Here is a 17,728-nt window from a genome sequence, read left to right on the forward strand (position 1 = left end):
GCTAAAACACATTTATATACATATGTAAAAGTGAATTTTGCATCCGATGTCCCCTTTAAAGTTTGCAGTAAGTCCCACCAGGATTTTTTATATGATGTGATCAAAGGCCATGAGGTGTTTCACACTGAATGCATACTGTAATTGCAAGTGTCTCATTCAGGCCCGGTTGTCAGCTCAGCTCTGCGCTAGCAACTTAATTAATCAGAATGTCATGGATAAATCAGATTCTTCATCCTGCTTGTCACATTGCCTCCTCGTGAATGTTACATGCTGCTCTGACTCATGCGAGTGTTCCAGTGCTTACAGTCACAGCGAAGAAACAAAATTGCTATCGAAAGCACATGGAGGGCACAGAGCATACATTTCATTCATTTGTTTTTTGAACCTTCTTGACCTCAGCAGCCAGTACCTGAAATAATCGCACTGAAACATAAATATTCAGTTCTTCACTTCTTGTTACCGTGGTAACAAACAGTAGATGGTTTGATGGTTTAAGAAGACCTTGTAAAGGCTGTTTTACTCCATCTGAAAGGCGCATTTGAAGCATTCACACTGAAAAAAATATTATAGTTTTGTTTTGTTTCTGATAATAATATCTAAACAAAAAACAAAACAATTTTATTTGAGAAGCAAAGCTGTGCAAGATTAAATTAATATCTCTGAAATCCTAATATCTTCTGTAATTTAGCTTTATTAAGTGAACTAATAGTGGTTAAAAAATGCAGTTTAAACAATACTACTTATTTTTTTAAATACAAAAATGGTAAATGTCAGAAACAAAGCAATTTTAGCTTCGTTCTTACTCTTGAAATATATTCAATCATGACAGCAATGTCACCATCTTTCCCAGAGCTGGCTGGTAAGCTCTTGTGGATTTGATTTGAATAACAGTCTTTTTCTCTTCTGTACTTGTGTTGTGATACTTTATCTGGACTACAATCAATTGCAAACAATACTTGTCCACACTAGAGCAATTCAGAGATGATGGCTTGATTGATTGACATTTTACTTTGGCAGGCACATTTACATCTCAAACTGTATGTCACGGGACCAGCTGCACGCTATGAGCTTCTCAATATCTGACAAATGCCTGACGTGTGTGGGGCGCTGAGCCAATGGAAGCGCATGACACACATATAGCATGCTCATACCTTCTGGTTCACTGTGTGTTCACATAGGGATCATTGTCAGATGTTTAAAAAAGTCATTCAGAAAGTTTTGACATAAAATCAGCCAAGCCTTAAAGGGATAGTTCACCCAAAAATGAAAATTACCCCATGATTTACTCACCCTTAAGCCCAGGTGTATATGACTTTCTTCTTTCAGACGAATACAATTGCGATTATGAAAATGTTTTGGCTCTTTCAAGCTTTACAATGGCAGTGAATGTCTTTTGAGATTTTGAAGTCCAATAAAGTGCATCCATCCATCACAAAAAGTGCTCCACACGGCTCCAGGAGGTTAATAAAGGCCTTCTGAAGTGAATTGATGTGTTTGTGTAAAAGAAATATCAACATTTCTAGCTTCCGTTATGTTTAGGAGAGTGTGGTGTTCCAGCTTGTGATATGAATAAAAGGAGCTGCTGACTCCATATTTTTAATTGTCAGCAAAACATTTGAAAATACAATCATGTCTTACTTTGGCTAATAGATTTCTTGTAACTTTGTTAGCCATTTCTTTTGTGTCGTAGATGACTTTTAATTTTTTTTTTATATATATATTTTGTTGTTACCTGGATGATCCACAGCTGTGTTTTTTTATTTATTTATTTTATTTTATTTTTTTGTTTAGTGGTAGTTGTTAATGAGTCCCTTGTTTGTCCTGAACTGAACTTATTTGGTTTTTCAGCATTTTTGTGTATTTGAACCCTTTCCAACAATGACTGTATGGTTTTGAGATCCGTCTTTTCACACTGAGGACAACTGAGGGACTCATACGGTATGCAACTATTACAAAAGTTCAAACACTCACTGATGCTTCAGAAAGAAACACAATGCATTAAGAGTGTGAAAACTTTTAGAATTTTAAGATTAGGGTAAATTTAACTTATTTGCCTTCTGGGAAACATGCAGTACCTTCTGCAATAGTTGCATTTGAGTCCCTCAGTTGTCCTCAGTTTGAAAAGATGGATCTCAAAATCATACAGTCATTGTTGGAAAGGGTTCAAATACACAAAAATGCTGAAAAACCAAAGAATTTGTGGGACCTGAAGGACTTTTCTGAAAAGCAGTTGGCAGTTTAACTGTTCAGGACAAACAAGGGACTCATGAACAACTATCACTAAACAAAAAAAACCCACAGCTGTGGATCATTCAGGTAACAACACAGTAGTAAGAATCAAGTGTATGTAAACTTTCTATGTAAAGTCATTTTATAAATTCAACTATTATTTTCTCTTGTGGACTATATGTAAACATCTTTCATGTGAAATATCTTATTTAGGTCAGTACTAAATAAAAAAATTACTTGCATTTTGTATCATCCCTCTTATTTTGGTAAAATAATTAACATTTTGCACATTCTGCAAGGTGTATGTTAACTTTTGATCTCAATTGTAAATAGAAAAATAACTAATAAGTAAAATAAGTCATTGGTTTTTACAGGATGTGACATGGTGCAAAGATAAACAAGACAGCGGGAATAAAGAAATAAGGCTTTTCAGCAGATTAGCAGCAGTCTCTGTCCTGTGGTGTATCCACTATAGTATTGTACTGTAATATCCCGTAACTAAGGATCTCGGTGGTCACATGCACAATACACGGCTCAGTTTTGGGGAATTCCCATGGCCTACTTTCTGGCAGTGACGTCTCCCACTTATTATAGGGATTTAGTTGACCAGAGTGTCAAAGAATGTCTTAAGCAGTTTGGTTTTATCTGCTTTTATAAATCTAGTAGATAGAAATTACGGTTCTATCCAGAAATTGCATCTTACCACAAACAGTTTTTGAGGTGTCTCAAACAATTCAGTTGTAACCACACAGGAAACAAAACCAGTCCACCAAAATGATATGTTCTGGTTTTGACATTCTTAAAAAGTACAAGATCCCACACAGGATGTCCATCATACCTCGTTTTACACCTACCTCTCAGTTATGGTTATCTGATGTATTGTGTGGGCTGTAATGTTAAACCTGACCTCAAGATAACTGTACATTTTATACTAAGTGTCAGTGGGCCATTAACGACTTTTGTGACTGTCTTTTCTTGCATAGGGAAAAAATCAAGATGAAAGCATCGTTTTGTGTGTTTAGAGTTACAATTAGCTAGGGTGACCATATTCTGAGAATCCAAAAAGAGGACACCCTCCCCAGGATGCACATACTGCCCTCCAAAGGCAAAGTGCAGTAACTACGCATTTGGTAAAAATTGAGGCTTAAAATGGACTTTATGAAAACTGTTTTGTCTTGTGGCAAAGTCTCCTGATCAATTTTGTCCCAAAGAAACGGGAGTGTTTCCGAGAAACAAGAGTGTCAACATTTTTGACTAGCTGGCCTAAAAACTTTAAAGGCATTTTTCTCTGTTTCAGTGTTGGTGTAGTTACTGCACTTTGCCTTTGGAGGGCAGCATAGGTGCAGATGGTGCACAATGCTTCCCATTTATCACGACCACAAATGAACATCGGGTATTTTTTTGCAATTCGTCTGTGAAACTACATTTGCGTTTCGGCATGATAGTGACACACATCTCTTGCAGCGCAGCTCCTTGTTTGTTTTGTTTTGACAACTGGGTCTTTCACATCACCAGACAGGTACCTCAGAATAATGCCGGTGGGCAGTGGCTGCATTTAAAGTGTTGAATTAATGACGGTCAGTGAAATGAGGTAAAAAAACCCGGACATTTTATGATATTTTACAAAATCCCCCCGGACATAATTTTATAGCCAAAAAGGAGGACATGTCCGGGTAAAGGAGGACATGTCCGAGTAAAAGAGGACGTATGGTCACCCTAAATTAGCAATCAACTATAGTGCAAGACTCAGCCAACGTTCGTCCTTGACTTTTGAGAGGGAGATACCGAGTGTCTCAGTCAGTGTGTTTGACTTTGCTTTTCTAATGGCTAAGTGTTTTAAAACATGAAGTAGAGAGTTAAAAACATTTTATTTAAGTGTATTTGACAAGTCTGCTACTTTGCTGACATGGTTTTAGCTTTTCAACTACTGTAGCTATAGACATTCTGCCCAGACATGCATTTCCTGACTAATACCCACAATACTGTATAGTGAAAGATACAGATTCATCTCTCAAGGCACTTGTTTGGCTTTCTGTTATTTAATTCTAAACACACGATGCTGGTTTCCTGTTTCAGCTGGGTTTATATCCCCATTGAAAATAAATGAGAGATGGAAAACGGGGCGAGAGGTCCACTTCGCCAGGGAGGAAATGAAAGAGGTCAATTTTGCTTTGCAAATCCAGTCATTTTCTTGGCATCCCATGAGTCCTCTTCTGCCAAAATCTGTTTTAGCCATATGGACTGTGTGCATGTGCTGTATACAAATGTATGTCCTCTGTCTGTACTTGAATAGATTCAGAAAGCAACACAATTGAAGCTGCTTTCGGTCTACCTCATTTGTCACTGGTTTTACAAATAGCCATTTAGCCGATTGAGTTAGGACATTGTGGGCATCTGAAATACTGCCGCAGTTTCTTTTGCTTTAGTTTTTTCTTTGTTGTTTCTGAATGTTCATAGGGTGTTCAAGGCTCTATGGTTGAATTAGATTTAAAGAATAGATTTCCTCAGGGAAGGTTATGTATGCAGCTATAGCCAAGGCTGCTGCAATGCCTGTCTAAATACACACACACACACACACACACACACACACACACACACACACACACACACACACACACACACACACACACACACACACACACACACACACACACACACACACACACACACACAATCAGATTGTTCCATTAGAGTAGCAATAGAAGCTATTGACCAGAACTATTGAATGGGAAAAGTCGAACTACAGTAGCTTGTTGAATAAAATCAGTTAATATTTGTTCAGGTTGATACTTTGATTCCTTACAACATGCGTGTAATTGCTTAAAAAAAAACTATATGTCCTACAACCAGATTTGCGAGTTTATATTGCGAGTTTCGTTGTTAGTTTGGGGACCAATTCTCACTATTAACTAACTATTAACTATGACTTTTGCCTTAGTAAACTCTTAATTTGCTGCTTTTTAATAGTTAGTAAGGTAGTCGTTTAGGTATGGGGTAGGATTAAGGGATCTAAAATATGGTAATGCAGAATAAGGTATTAATATGTGCTTTATAAGTACTAATAAGCAGCCAAAATGCCTGCTAATAAGCAACTAGTTGAAGGGATAGTTCACCCAAAAAATGAAAATTACCACATGATTTACTCACCCTCAAGCCATGCTAGGTGTATATGACTTTCTTTTTTCAGATACAATCAGAGTTGTATTGGCTCTTTCAAGCTTTATAATGGCAGTGAATGGGTTGTGAGATTTTGAAGTCCAATAAAGTGCATCCATCCATAATAAAAAGTGCTCCACATGGCTCTGAGGGTTAATGAAGTTCTTCTCAGTGAAATTGATGTGTTTGTGTATGAAAAATATCTATATTTAAAACTTTATGAACCACAGTCTCTAGCTTCACTGTCGTACCAGTGTTCATTTCGTTGACAAATAATTTTTCGTAATAATTTTCGATGAAAATGAGACAATAACAAAATAAAAATAGTTTTAAATGACAAAAACTATGATGAAAATCTATTAAACAAATGAAGTCTTTTCTAACAATTAAAAACGAGATGAAAATGTTAGGGAGGGATGATTTGGGAAGAGATTCATTCAGAACAAATCTGCTGCGTGGTTAGGAGGATACACTCTTAAAAATAAAGGTGCTTTAAAAGGTTCTTCACAGCGATGCCATACAAGAACTATTTTTGGTTCCACAAAGAACCATTCAGTCAAAGGTTCTTTACAGAACCATCTCTTTCTTACCTTTTTATAATCTGAAGAACCTTCTTTTGCCACAAAGAACCTTTTGCGAAACAGAAAGGATCTTCAGATGTTGAAGGTTCTTTATGGAACCGTTTAGACAAACAGGGTTCTTCTATGTCATCGTGAAGCACCTTTATTTTCAAGAGTGTAGATGCATACATTTGAACTGTAACATAGCCTAATGATCTATTCATTGGGACATAAGCTAGCATACATTTGCTGCACGTCTCATGAAACTTTTAGAAATGTCAATATTTGGGAGAAAGTGAAGAGCAGACGAAAAAAAAAACTCAATTCGGTCCAGTTTTCAGAGCGCACACATCGCAAGAGTACTCTTTCGCATTTCACAAACAGAGGAATACACACAAAATGATGTTGAATTGTCTGTTTTGATGAGTATTCACGTAAACACACTCGGTTACATCTTATGTGAATGTAAATGGTTGGGAGAATAACGGACATGTGTCAGTACATTGCATCCGTGCATTTGGTTTTAAAAGGACAGCAGCCTAACGTAGTTGCTATTGTCTGTGGCATTGATGTTAATCAAGCAACAAAAGAAAGATAGAAAATCACTCACTGCTCTTGACTGGATTACTTTAATTGCCCATATGTCTGATTGAAAGAATGAAGAATGTGGTAAACAAGTTTTTATAAAGAATGCATAATTAGTCTTTATAACCATTGATATTTAATTGAAAACAAGCCTATGTTCTTTTTTCTTTATGAGAAGTGGTTTCAATTAATTTTAATATAAAGGCATGTTGTGTTAAATCCTTGTCTATCATGATAACACCTTAATATCAAATGTATATTGGTATATTGGACTGGAGTTTGTAACTAAACACATTAGATTTTAGCCGACTAAATCTAGTGTAGATTCAGTCTACTAAAACTAGACTAAATATTATAGACTATAATATAGACTGAAACAATTCAAATGACTGAAATGTGACTAAGACAAAAAAAAAATTTGCTGTCAAAATTTTCAAAGAGCTTACACTATGCCTACATCCTACGTCATCTGCTGGAACGCCACTTTCTCATGAACGTGTGTACAACAGTTAGCGGAAGCTAGAGATTACGGTTTCTAAAGTTTTAAAAATTAATATTTTTCTTACAAAAACGCATTGATTCCCTTCAGAAGGCCTTATGATGGATGGATACACTTTATTGGACTTTAAATCTCAACAGCCATTCACTGCCATTATAAAGCTTGGAAGAGCCAGGACATTTTATTTTTTATCTTAATAATGAGCCTTTAATTGCCTACATTGCCTTTATTTATTTTTTTTGCGACTAAGCGTCTTAAAATATTTTGGTCGACCAAGCCTCTTCTCGTCGACTAACTAAAGTCATTAGTAATAAAAATTTTTGTTATTCTAATTAAACTGTCTAAAATATTGAGTCATAATCATAATGTGTAGTTTGTATTGTCAGAAAGCAAAAAACATTTTAATTTGCAAAAAGAGTTATTAGACACTAATAACTCTAAATAATAGTTAATAAAATAATAAATAATAGTTAATTTAAAAAAGCAACATTTACTGTTTACTAAATTGAAGATTGACCAATCAGAAGCCAGAATCTATAAAATAAACAATTCAGCAGGTCATTGTGTTTGTGTTCAGGGGTGCAATCATATACATAATAATATGACTTTTTCCAAGTAACTAGTGAAGTAACACATTACTTTTTAATTGACAGTTTAATCGAGTTACCTTTTCAAATAAGTAAAGCTAGTTACTTTTTCCCTTTGATAAATAAATTTTATCAAACTTTCATTAAACTTTTTATTGATTAAAAGCTCTCCTGTCCCCATGTTGAGAAAAATTGTGAATAACATGTTACTTTAGTTCTAGAATAAATGTGAACATGCAAAACAATATTCTCACTCACTAAAAAAACAGATACAATATTCCTCAGAATGAATAAAAACAGTGAAATTCAACACAAACCTGCAATAATTAAGTGTTAAATAATACAAATATCCTTTATGTATATAATCACAATTTATTAACCAATGTTTTTGCTGCCAACCTTCGATGATCCAATTCATCCATACTAATAAGCAAAAATTAATCAAGATAATCTAACATTTGTTTTCCTTTTTTTTTTTTTTTTTTGCTGAAGAGTTGGCTTTTTTAATTTTTCTGCAGTCTACTATACAGATGTGAATTTACTTTTTCTAAGCCTGAGACTTTTGGCGTGAAAAGGCTTTTACATTTGCCAAAAATAGAACTTTTTATATTAAAAATAAACAAGCAAGCCCTGTCCAGATTTAAAAAGTTAAAAAAGTAACTAATTAACGTAATTAGTTACTTTTAGGGTACTTTTAGTTAGTTTTTAGGGAGTAACTCAATATTGTAATGCATTACTTTTAAAAGTAACTTCCCCCAACAATGATATAACACATATATCACACTGATATTCATATTTAGGTAGTTTTATTGGCCGTTTAAGAATGTGAGATCCTAAGGTGTGACACGCAGGTGATAATGCATGCCAGTGCAGAGGCAAAGAGCAGAAAGTGTGACATCCTCGACAAACTAAATCTCTACAATCTTTAAAAAAAAATGAGTACATTAATCCCAAGATGCAATGATCTGCTGAATTATTAAACACTGAGGTCAGCCATTATGGAATAACCCAGTTCATCTTTCCTATAATTAGATAGAGGCCGAGTAGTTACCTTGGAAACGGCAGAGTTATTGACCTTGCACAGTGAAGCCATATCAGCTTCAGCGCAAGGACGGAAAAATAACACACAGGCATGAGGGATGTGCATTTATCAGTTGGCCTTTTCCCTCTAATGAGAGCAGCTTGGCCTGAGCTCGGGGGGCAAGAGTTCAGACGCCATGATCTCGTGCGCATGTGCACCACCGTGTGTTGAAACGGAGTCACAGCTGCTTCACGAATGAAGTTTGGTGCAGCCTCTAGAGGACGCGAGCAGTGAGGATGTTTTATGTAGGTGATTCAATTAGAGAAATTCACTCTCTTCATGCTAATTCAATATGAATTGTGTTTGTCTTTTAAACAGGTATAAAGATATTTGATCCGGAGCCAGAAACACACACAGGGGTTTGTCATCATGAGCCGTCCTATAGCGGCTGACTGATAGTGAGCCTGCGTATGCTGAGCGAAGCCGTGAGGGTCGGGTCCGCCTCAGTCTCGTGTGATTGGCCGCTGGATGGAATCAAGGTGAATGGAACACAAAGAGCAGGAGCTTAACCTGCCAGAGGGAGATGAGACACGGTGAGTTAACCTGAAATATGTCAGCTCTTAAAGCGGTAGCTCTGCCAAAAATAACAATTCTGTCAGCATTATTCACCCTCATGTATTACTTTCTTTCTTCTGTGGAATGTAAAAGAAGATAGTTGAGAAATGTCTCAATGTTTTTTCTGTCCATACAATGAAACTCAATTGGTAACTAAAAACTGTTTGGTTAAACATTTACATTGTTAAACACAAACAACAAATGTTTAACAGATTTGAAATTTCATTAGGGTGAGTAAATGATGACAGAATTGACATTTTGGATGAGCTGTCTAACTTGATTGACTAATATGCTGATATTTGGCCGGTTTAAGATGACCAGATCTGCTTGATTGAATAACAGAAGTTTTAGTTCCTTCAATAGCCAATATCATTTATGGCTTAGATATTTTTTTCCGGAGTTATTTATTATTTAGTCATTTTAACAGTTGTATTCAATTCTGCACTGACAAAAGGTGCTTTATTAAAAATTATTAATATTATTAAAAAATATTAATATAATATATAATTTTATGTTTGTTTTTTTAGCGGTGTTTTGATAAATATACTCGGTGAAGTATGTTGTGCAATAATGAAGAGTTGACTCTACATAATCCAGAATACTAAACTTACAATTTACACACTTAATAATAAATAATTTTGAACAATTCTTTAGATAATCAAGCAAATTTGTGACCTTTTTTGTGACTTTCTTTCTAGTCATATTGTTATTTTGACATTACATATTAGAATGAATATAATAAATTAAAAAAATTATTATTATTATTATTAATGTTTCACATTTTTATTACTGTTAATATTATTGTTATTATTATTATTTTTAATGTATCAGAAAAACAGTTTGAGTGGAAAATAATAGTAATAATAATAATAATAATTGTATTTATTTTTGTTTCATAAATAAGCAGGCTAATTTGTCAAGTCATATAATAAAACGTTCCACTAATATTATTCCAACACATTCATAATAATAATAAATATTGTAATAAATATAATAAACTCAAAACTATTATTGTTGTTGTTGTTGATGATGTTGTTGTTAATAAAAATAATAACACAATAGTAATAGTAATAATCATAATATTTTTAATATTTGTTATTATTATTATTATTATTATTATTATTATTATTAATGTATAAGAATAACAATTTGAGTGAAATAATAATAATAATAATAATAAATTGTAGTATTTGTTATTATTGTTATTTATATAATTATTATTAATGGTAATAATAATCATGATCATAATTCTAGAATGTATTATTATTAGTATTATTATTCATGTATCAGAATAATTTGAGTGGATTAATAATAGTAGTAGTAATAATTGTATTTATTTATTTTTGTTTGATAAATGAGCAAGCTAATTTGAGACCTTTTTTTTAATTCATATAACAAAACTTTCCACTCATATTGTTGTTCCGACACATTAATAATAATAATACATGTTATAATAAATAGAACTCAAAACTATGATTATTATTATTGTTGTTGTTGTTGTTATTATTGTTATTACAAAATTTGTTATATTGTTATCAGAATAACAGTGTGAGTGGAGAATAATAATAATAATATTTTTTGTTAAATAAATAATTTGTGACCTTTTTTAAATTCATATAATAAAACTTTCCACTCATATTGTTATTCCGACACATAATAATAATAATAATAATTATTATTATTATTATATTTATTTATTATTATTATTATTATTATTGTTGTTGTTGTTATTACTACATCATTCAGAATAACAGTCTGAGTGGAAATAATAATAATAATGATAATAATAATGTTATTTATTTTTTGTAAAATAAATAATCAAGCAAATTTGTGACACTTTTTTCAAATTCATATAATAAAACTTTCCACTCATGTTATTCCGGCACATAATAATAATTAATAATAATTATTAATAATAATAATAATAATAATTATTATAAATATTATAATAAACTCAAAACTATTATTATGGTTATTATTGTATTGTATTTTTTCTTTTTGTTAGATAAATTATCAAGCAAATTTGTGACCTGACACATTCTTAATAATAATAAATATTATAATATAATAAACTAAAAACTATTATTATTATTAATAATAACAGTTTTCAGAATTTATTATATGTATTGTTATATTATTATTATTATTATTATTATTATTATTATTATTATCAGTGTATCAGAATAACAATTTGGATGAAAAAATAATACAAATTTTATTTATTGTTTGATAATATACTAAAGTGCTAATAAATAAATATATAAAAATAAAGTGTAAGTAAATAAATCATGTTTTTAATGATAATGATTATAATTATGGTAATGTCAGTAATTATAAAATGAATCAAAACAGAAGTGTTTTCACTTATTGTCACATTTGCAACTTACTAAATAAAAAATTAAATGATCATAAATTACTGATTTGAGTTGAAATTATTTTATTATATGATATGAAAGCGGCCGCCAAGTGATAAGAGAGACATAAAACTAGATTGGCTTCCAGGAACGATGGTCAATAATACAGTGAAGCATTATTATACAAACATATTTAGCCACTCAATGCTTTGACCGATCAATCAGACTCGAGTGTATGATAAAATCAAATATAAGCATTAATTTAACATTTCAACAGATATAAAAGAGTCATTACAGCAAACATACGCAAGAAATCTTCAACATCACCTAACCGAGTGCAATTGTAATCCAGAGTGCTCGATGATTCATCCAAGTGTGTGAAGTGTTTTACGATTAGATGATGAGATTAGATATGGAATAAGACAAATAGAGAGTGAGATTATAGTGCAGGAGAGAGAGAGAGAGAGAGAGAGAGAGAGAGAGAGACAGAGAGAGAGGTACAGAAGCCAGATGGGGCCACTGTGCAGCAAGGGACAATTCAGGACACTGAATCATTACGACAGTCGGTGGATTGTCTGTGACCAGTGTGTGTCATTGAGGCAGTGTGTGTGTCTGTGTTTGAAGCATCCAAGCACGTGTCTCTCACATGTGCTGCCTCATGGTCGCGCCCTCCCCCCAGACGTTGAGTTACTGCATGCACAGCAGCGCACACACACTCTCACACTCAGATTCAGGACCCTGTGGGTCAGTTGTGGGATTGTTATGCAGCTAGAGAAGTTTCAAATGGTTCCCTGAAAGGCAGATTTGTCCTGCGCCCTACCTCGCCTTGACCCGCCATTTAATTACGCCTCTGTAATTTGATTAGGAGAAAGTGCGCGTGAGTGAGCGTTTAAAGGCTTATGCGCTTTGAGTGTGCGCGCGCTCATCTCTCAGCGCCTCCTCTCTCCTCGAAAGCATGTGCGGGAATTAAAAAGGAGGAAGCGGGACTTTGACATGGATTTTGCTTTGATGTGTCATGCGCTCACGTGTAGCTTTAGCCACGAGATTCAAGAGGATAGAAACTCGCGTTTTTGACTTGTTCCTGCTCAGAGAAATGCAGTACATGGTAATAATAAAAAATGGGGTGTATGTTTTTTTTTGGTAACACTTTACAATAAGGTTCATTAATTAAACATTAGTTAATGTACTAACTAACATGTACTAACCATGAGCAATACATTTGTTAATGTATTTACTAATCTTCTTTAACGCTAGTTAACGAAAATACAGTAGTTCATTGTTTGTTCATGTTAGTTCACACTGCATTAACTAATGTTAACAAGACTTTAATAATGTATTAGTAAATGTTGAAATTAACATGAACAAAGATTAGTAAGTGATGTATAAGTGCAGTTTATTATTAATTCATGTTAACTAATGTTTTTAAGTAATGAACCTTATTGTAAAGTGTTACCGTTTTTTTTGTTTTATTGATTTTCTAACTAGATGTATGTTAAAAATATGCAATATGCAAATCAGCAAATCTTGGAATATATATATTTTCTATGATTTAAAATGGTCAAAATTAGGGATGCACGATATATCGAATAATTATCGTTATCGCGATAACAGTATACGTGATATTGGTATCGCAGAGAGTTGCGATAAATGATATTTAATTGGTTTCATTTCTTCACTAAACTTTTCACAGACTGCTGTGAGCTGATGCAGTGACAGGTTCGCTGTTCTCTCCAACATTACAACCATTTAAACTTAATATTTATAATATTACCTTTAATGAAAATGTGAGATATTAGCCGTCAATCACCCCCTTTCTCTGACACTGCGCTCCGCTCAACTAGAAACCGGCCGTTTTTTGTTTTTTTTTCTCAACTAATCTCTGTTCCGGATCTGCACAAGCTAGATTGCAATTAGAGGTGTGTGATATGACGATTTTTTATTGTGGACACTTATAAGGTCTCCTCAATCGGCTTTTGAAGAAATATCCTATATTTCGTCTTGCAGCATGCACAGTCTGTTTATTCTGACACCTCAGTCTCAATATAGGCTACTGTACAACGCCGCATACATTCACATCAGATGATAACTCAGCGCCAGAGTTCCACTCACGCAGGGGTGTAATTTCCACTGGGGACACGATTTGTAGTTGTCTATAACTCTGTATCCTGCTTGAAAAAATCTGTCTCTATTTGCACTTTGAATATTGAAAGAGTAGCCTACTGTGATTATGGCTGCATTTATTGTCTACACAACTAAGAAAGAACTGTGTCCTTTATTTTTTGTTATTTATACTGTAGATTCTTTAAAAATGCAGAGGTTGTCTCTAATGGCTACCTATAATAGAGAAAATAAACTTCTTGTTCATGTACTCATATTTTCATTCATTCTTTTCCCTTGCTTAGGCAGTAAAATAAATATATTTAAACAAGGCTTTCAGAATCAGCCCATTTTCTTGTAAAACATCAGCAATCAGAATCAGCCATGAAGAATCAAGATTGGTGCATTACTAAAAAGAAATTGGGTGCTCTTCATTTTTTTTTTTTTTGATGCTCCTAACATTTTGTAGTGAATTTTACAGGAGACTCAACTCATTTTAACTTGGCCCACCTAGGAACGCCAATTATGTAGTGAGTTCTGCTTTCGCCCACTAGGAAGGCGAAATAGTGTAGTGATGGGTACTCGTATCACCGATGACGTTATGATTCTTGGATCACATGTCACTTAATGTGCGGTTATGAGTACATCACATAAGAAAGATTGGTGGAATATCTAACTTGTAGAACCTCTCACTGTATTATCAACACAAGGACGACACAAGTGTAATAAAATAAATTTATTAACAAAAGATAGACAAGAGTAATCAACTATTAAATGAATACCATAAATGCAAAAGGAATAAAGTGCATAAGATGCATAAAATGTGATTCAGTTGGGTGTTACTATGTCATAGCTATGTTATCTTATGGAAAGATAAACTGTTGCTACTCTGAAACAAATAAGGTGAAGAACCTTATTATGCATCAAACAAATAAATGAGCTATTATTTGTTATCAACGGCAATCAGCTATACAATATCTAATGTAAATTAGAAAGATCATATACTGATAGTACACAACAATGCCAAGGTCTCTGGAAGAGGTTTGGAAGTGATATTTACGTTCTCTGTGGTTGATTGAGCAGTCCGATGGCGGTGAATTCTTCCACTGGTTGGGAGCAGTCAGTGGGAAAAGGAGCAGGAATCCGTTTCGACAGCCTTGAGCATGAAGCGCTGTAGGATGCTGATCTCCTGGAGCACCAAAGGGTCCTAAGATCTGGAGCACGCAGATGTGGCCCTGGTGTAGGTGCTGAAGTCCCTTAGCTTGGAACACGCAAGCAAAGGTACCTGAAGTGAAGGTTTGCTCGCTGGAACTTAACCTTGTTGCAAATGTCTGTTGGTCTTCTGCCTCTCTGGGCTAGAGACTCAGAACTTGGTCAATCCGCTTTGTCTCTCTCGGATGGAGACTCAGGACGTGCTGCATCTGTTGTTGCCTCGCTGGACGAAGACTCTGAACGTGGAAAATATCTCTTTCCTCACAGACAGAACGTGGTCGTATCTGCTGCTGCCTCAAAGCTGGAGACTCGAAGCATGGAGCGTCTGTTTCTGTCTCTCTGGACAGTAGGCTCAGAAAGTTGTAGTATCTGCTATTGTCTTACCCTTGCGTGCCTCAGACTCAGAACGGAGGTATCTGTTAGCGTCTCAACGGATGGGAGAAGATGTGTTTCTCTGCCGGAGACTCAGAACTTTGTTGCTCTGTTAGTGTCCCTTCCCCTACGGGACTCAGACTCAGAACGAGGGTGTATCTGTTAGCGTCTCACCCTGCTAGGGCTCAGACTCAGAACTTTGTTGCTCTGTTAGTGTCTCTTCCTTCGCAGGCCGCAGACTCAGAAATGGTGTAACTGTTATGTCTTTCCCCGACGGGACTCAGACTCAGTACTTTGTTAGTGCTCTGTTAGTGTCTCACCCTGCCGGGCCTCAGACTCAGTACAAGGAGTGTCTTTTAGAAAGGTACCTTTATACCTTTCCGATGAGGAGGAGATTGCAACTTGGTGCTTCTCCATTTCCATGCTGTGATTGGCTGGTTCCATCAGAGCGGGGGGACATGGGGTAGCCCACCCTTCTTTCCTCTTGTGGAAGTCATTTGCATAGTCCAAACACAAAGTTAGAAAAGTGTCAATAATGTTTTACTGGTGCATTTCTCACTTTCCAAAACACAATCAGAAAACATTTGGTCATGTAATGAACACATTAAGTCCAAACATGATGGGAAAAGATTGAACTGTCATGCATGCATTCATTTGTCCCTTAACAGCTGAGGTTATGTAAGATGTTGCACTACACATCGCTGTCAGTGAGAATACTTATTTCTCTGAATAAGTATAAGATGTGTGTGTTATGGTTCGCATCAGTTCAAGGTTTGAAGACATAGTTATGAATGGATTTGGATGGATCTTTGTGATCTCTCTTTGTTTCACCCACTGCTGCTGCGTCTGGAGATCCTAAGGAATTTTTATGACCGTCACAGGACCAACCTTAGGAAACAGTCTCAAGGTGGGTGGAGGGCAGAAACTGCGTCTTGACCAATAGGAAGTTCTGTCCTTCCCTGGTTTTTGTACCAAAGATGATCTTCTTGCCCTCTAAGAGGTGTCTGGCAGTTGTCCTGGCATCCTTATCTGATGGCGTTGGACAGTTTGCTTATATTAGTCCACCAAGATCCAATCAAAATGTAGCAAATCTTTGTCCACTATTGTGGCCAGGGAGGGGCCCTCGCCATAAACTGGGCCCTGGAATGCGCGGTCCACTACAATTTTGAAGTTTAATAGTAAACTTTTTGTTTAATAGTATTTTTTTATTATTTAATTTGTTTATTAATATTTATTTTTATTAAAAAAAAAACAGGCAAGGAAATATTTTGTTTAAAAGATGCTCTTGAGTGTATGTTACTTGTAAATAAAAAGTAATGTTTGAAAACAATTCATTTTGTGTTTGCAGGTCTATGGTAACAGCAAACCAGAAATCAGAATATCTGCTGAGGTTTTAAGTCATTCATAGTGTTTTAAAGTCTAAGTGTTTGCAACTTACTTGACATAGTTTTTTTTTTTGCCTGAATTAGATTTAATTCAGATGACAGACAAATATCTATTACCTGTTTATTTTACTATTAAAAGGCATTTCTCTAGGGAAATGTTATATCGCAAGAAATATCGTTATCGCAATATTCAACAACAATATCGCATATCGCATGTTTTCCCAATATCGTGCAGCCCTAGTCAAAATCATAAAACATGTTTTAAATGAATGAATACATTTATTTATTTGTTTATTTATTAATTTATTTTACTTTTTTAAATTATTTTGGATTGACTTCCACTGTATATTTACATGCATTTGCTAGGAAAGCTAGCAAAATATTATTATGATCAAATCAGTGTTTTTTTTTTGACATTTTTACAATTTTTCACTGTTTTAAGGTCTCTAGTTAAACAAAACTGTGACTATATCTTTGTACTTTTAACATTATCATATTTATGTTAATAAAACTTTTTACTCAATTTGTTGTGCTATAATAATAATAATAAATGTGGTGAATGAAAATATACAGTTATAATAATAATCACCATCATAAATATTTTTGTCATTATTTTATTATTTTGTTATTATAAAAAAATTGTATTTAAAAATATGAATGTAATATGCCACTCATATTGTTATTCTAAAACAGTATATATTAATACATATTATAATAAATATAATAAACTCAAAAAGTATTATTGTTGTTGTTATTTAATAATAATAATAATAACAATCATTTTAGAATTTATTATTATTAATGTATTAGAATAACAATTTTAGTGGAATAATAATAGTAATATTTTTAGTATTTATTATTATTATTATTATTATTATTGTTGTTGTTGTTGTTATTTATGTTGTTATTATTATTAATAGTATTTATTAGTAGTAGTAATGTATCCAAATAACAGTTTGATTGGAATAATATTAATAATAATAATAATAATATTTTTAGTATTTATTATTATTATTAATGTATCAGAATAACAATTTGGGAGTAATAATAATAATA

The 17,728-nt window shown here is 33.8% G+C and overlaps 1 protein-coding gene across 1 annotated transcript in view; it reads left to right on the top strand.

Moving 5' to 3' along the window:
* thraa (thyroid hormone receptor alpha a) overlaps positions 1–17,728 on the top strand; it is a 67,486-nt gene that overhangs the window by 23,333 nt on the left and 26,425 nt on the right. The window contains exon 2 of the mRNA XM_073839621.1: positions 9,016–9,230. Coding sequence (XP_073695722.1) covers positions 9,181–9,230 — 50 coding nt within the window. The 5' untranslated portion in view covers positions 9,016–9,180. The remainder of the gene's footprint in view (positions 1–9,015; positions 9,231–17,728) is intronic.

The sequence above is a fragment of the Garra rufa genome, chromosome 1, assembly GCF_049309525.1.
Source record: "Garra rufa chromosome 1, GarRuf1.0, whole genome shotgun sequence".
NCBI lineage: Eukaryota > Metazoa > Chordata > Actinopteri > Cypriniformes > Cyprinidae > Garra > Garra rufa.